This window comes from Agaricus bisporus (assembly GCF_000300575.1).
Source record: "Agaricus bisporus var. bisporus H97 unplaced genomic scaffold AGABI2scaffold_7, whole genome shotgun sequence".
Taxonomy (NCBI): Eukaryota; Fungi; Basidiomycota; class Agaricomycetes; order Agaricales; family Agaricaceae; genus Agaricus; species Agaricus bisporus.
Window position 1 is genome coordinate 1,000,660 of NW_006267370.1, and position 663 is coordinate 1,001,322.

Sequence of the window (663 nt, forward strand, 5' to 3'; positions counted from 1 at the left end):
ACAAGAACCCATTATTTTTTGACTTTAATTATCCTGAATGTTTTGCCTTTTGGGCGGGAGGATGACCCGTGACGTTACCATGTTCTTTGTTCATGCGTGAACCGGGGTGTGGTAAGGTGAACAAGGGAATGCCGTGAATTGCGGTACTTACAACTGAATGTGTGTGTGCCTCCCTCTACGCCACATGGGGACGACGACAGGGGAACGCCGGAGGCTCAATGCAGTGTCTCACGGCCTTTACACTTTGTGCATTCAAAGAAGTGCTTGGTGAGAAACGGTGAATTTGACAATTTGACGAGGGAGCCTCGACCCTTGATTTCATGTAACCGAGAGAAATCAATACATATTACTATAAGACTTATTCTAATGTATACATCAGGAGAGAATTTTTTTCGACAGCGAACAAGATGAGATAAAGCAGACATTACTGGAATCCCCGTAGCTGCACCTGGTTACGGGAGTTTACTAGTTAAAGGAGGCGTTTTGAGCAGATATAGTCTGCAACTCGGGCAAACGGACGGAGGGGAACCCAGACAAGATTATGCAACGAACAATAAGCAATTGATCAAAAGGATTGGAAGGAAAGCCAAAGTCCGCCCAGAAGGAGCGCTTTGATAAAGTAATGAATACCAACCGTAACCAAAGATTGAAAATAAAACCCGA

At 44.6% G+C, this 663-nt stretch overlaps 1 protein-coding gene across 1 annotated transcript in view; it reads right to left on the reverse strand.

Moving 5' to 3' along the window:
- Window positions 1-282: 282 nt before the first annotated feature.
- AGABI2DRAFT_224104 (hypothetical protein) overlaps window positions 283-663 on the reverse strand; it is a 2,835-nt gene continuing 2,454 nt past the window's right edge. The window contains exon 5 of the mRNA XM_006462565.1: window positions 283-663. Coding sequence (XP_006462628.1) covers window positions 566-663 — 98 coding nt within the window. The 3' untranslated portion in view covers window positions 283-565.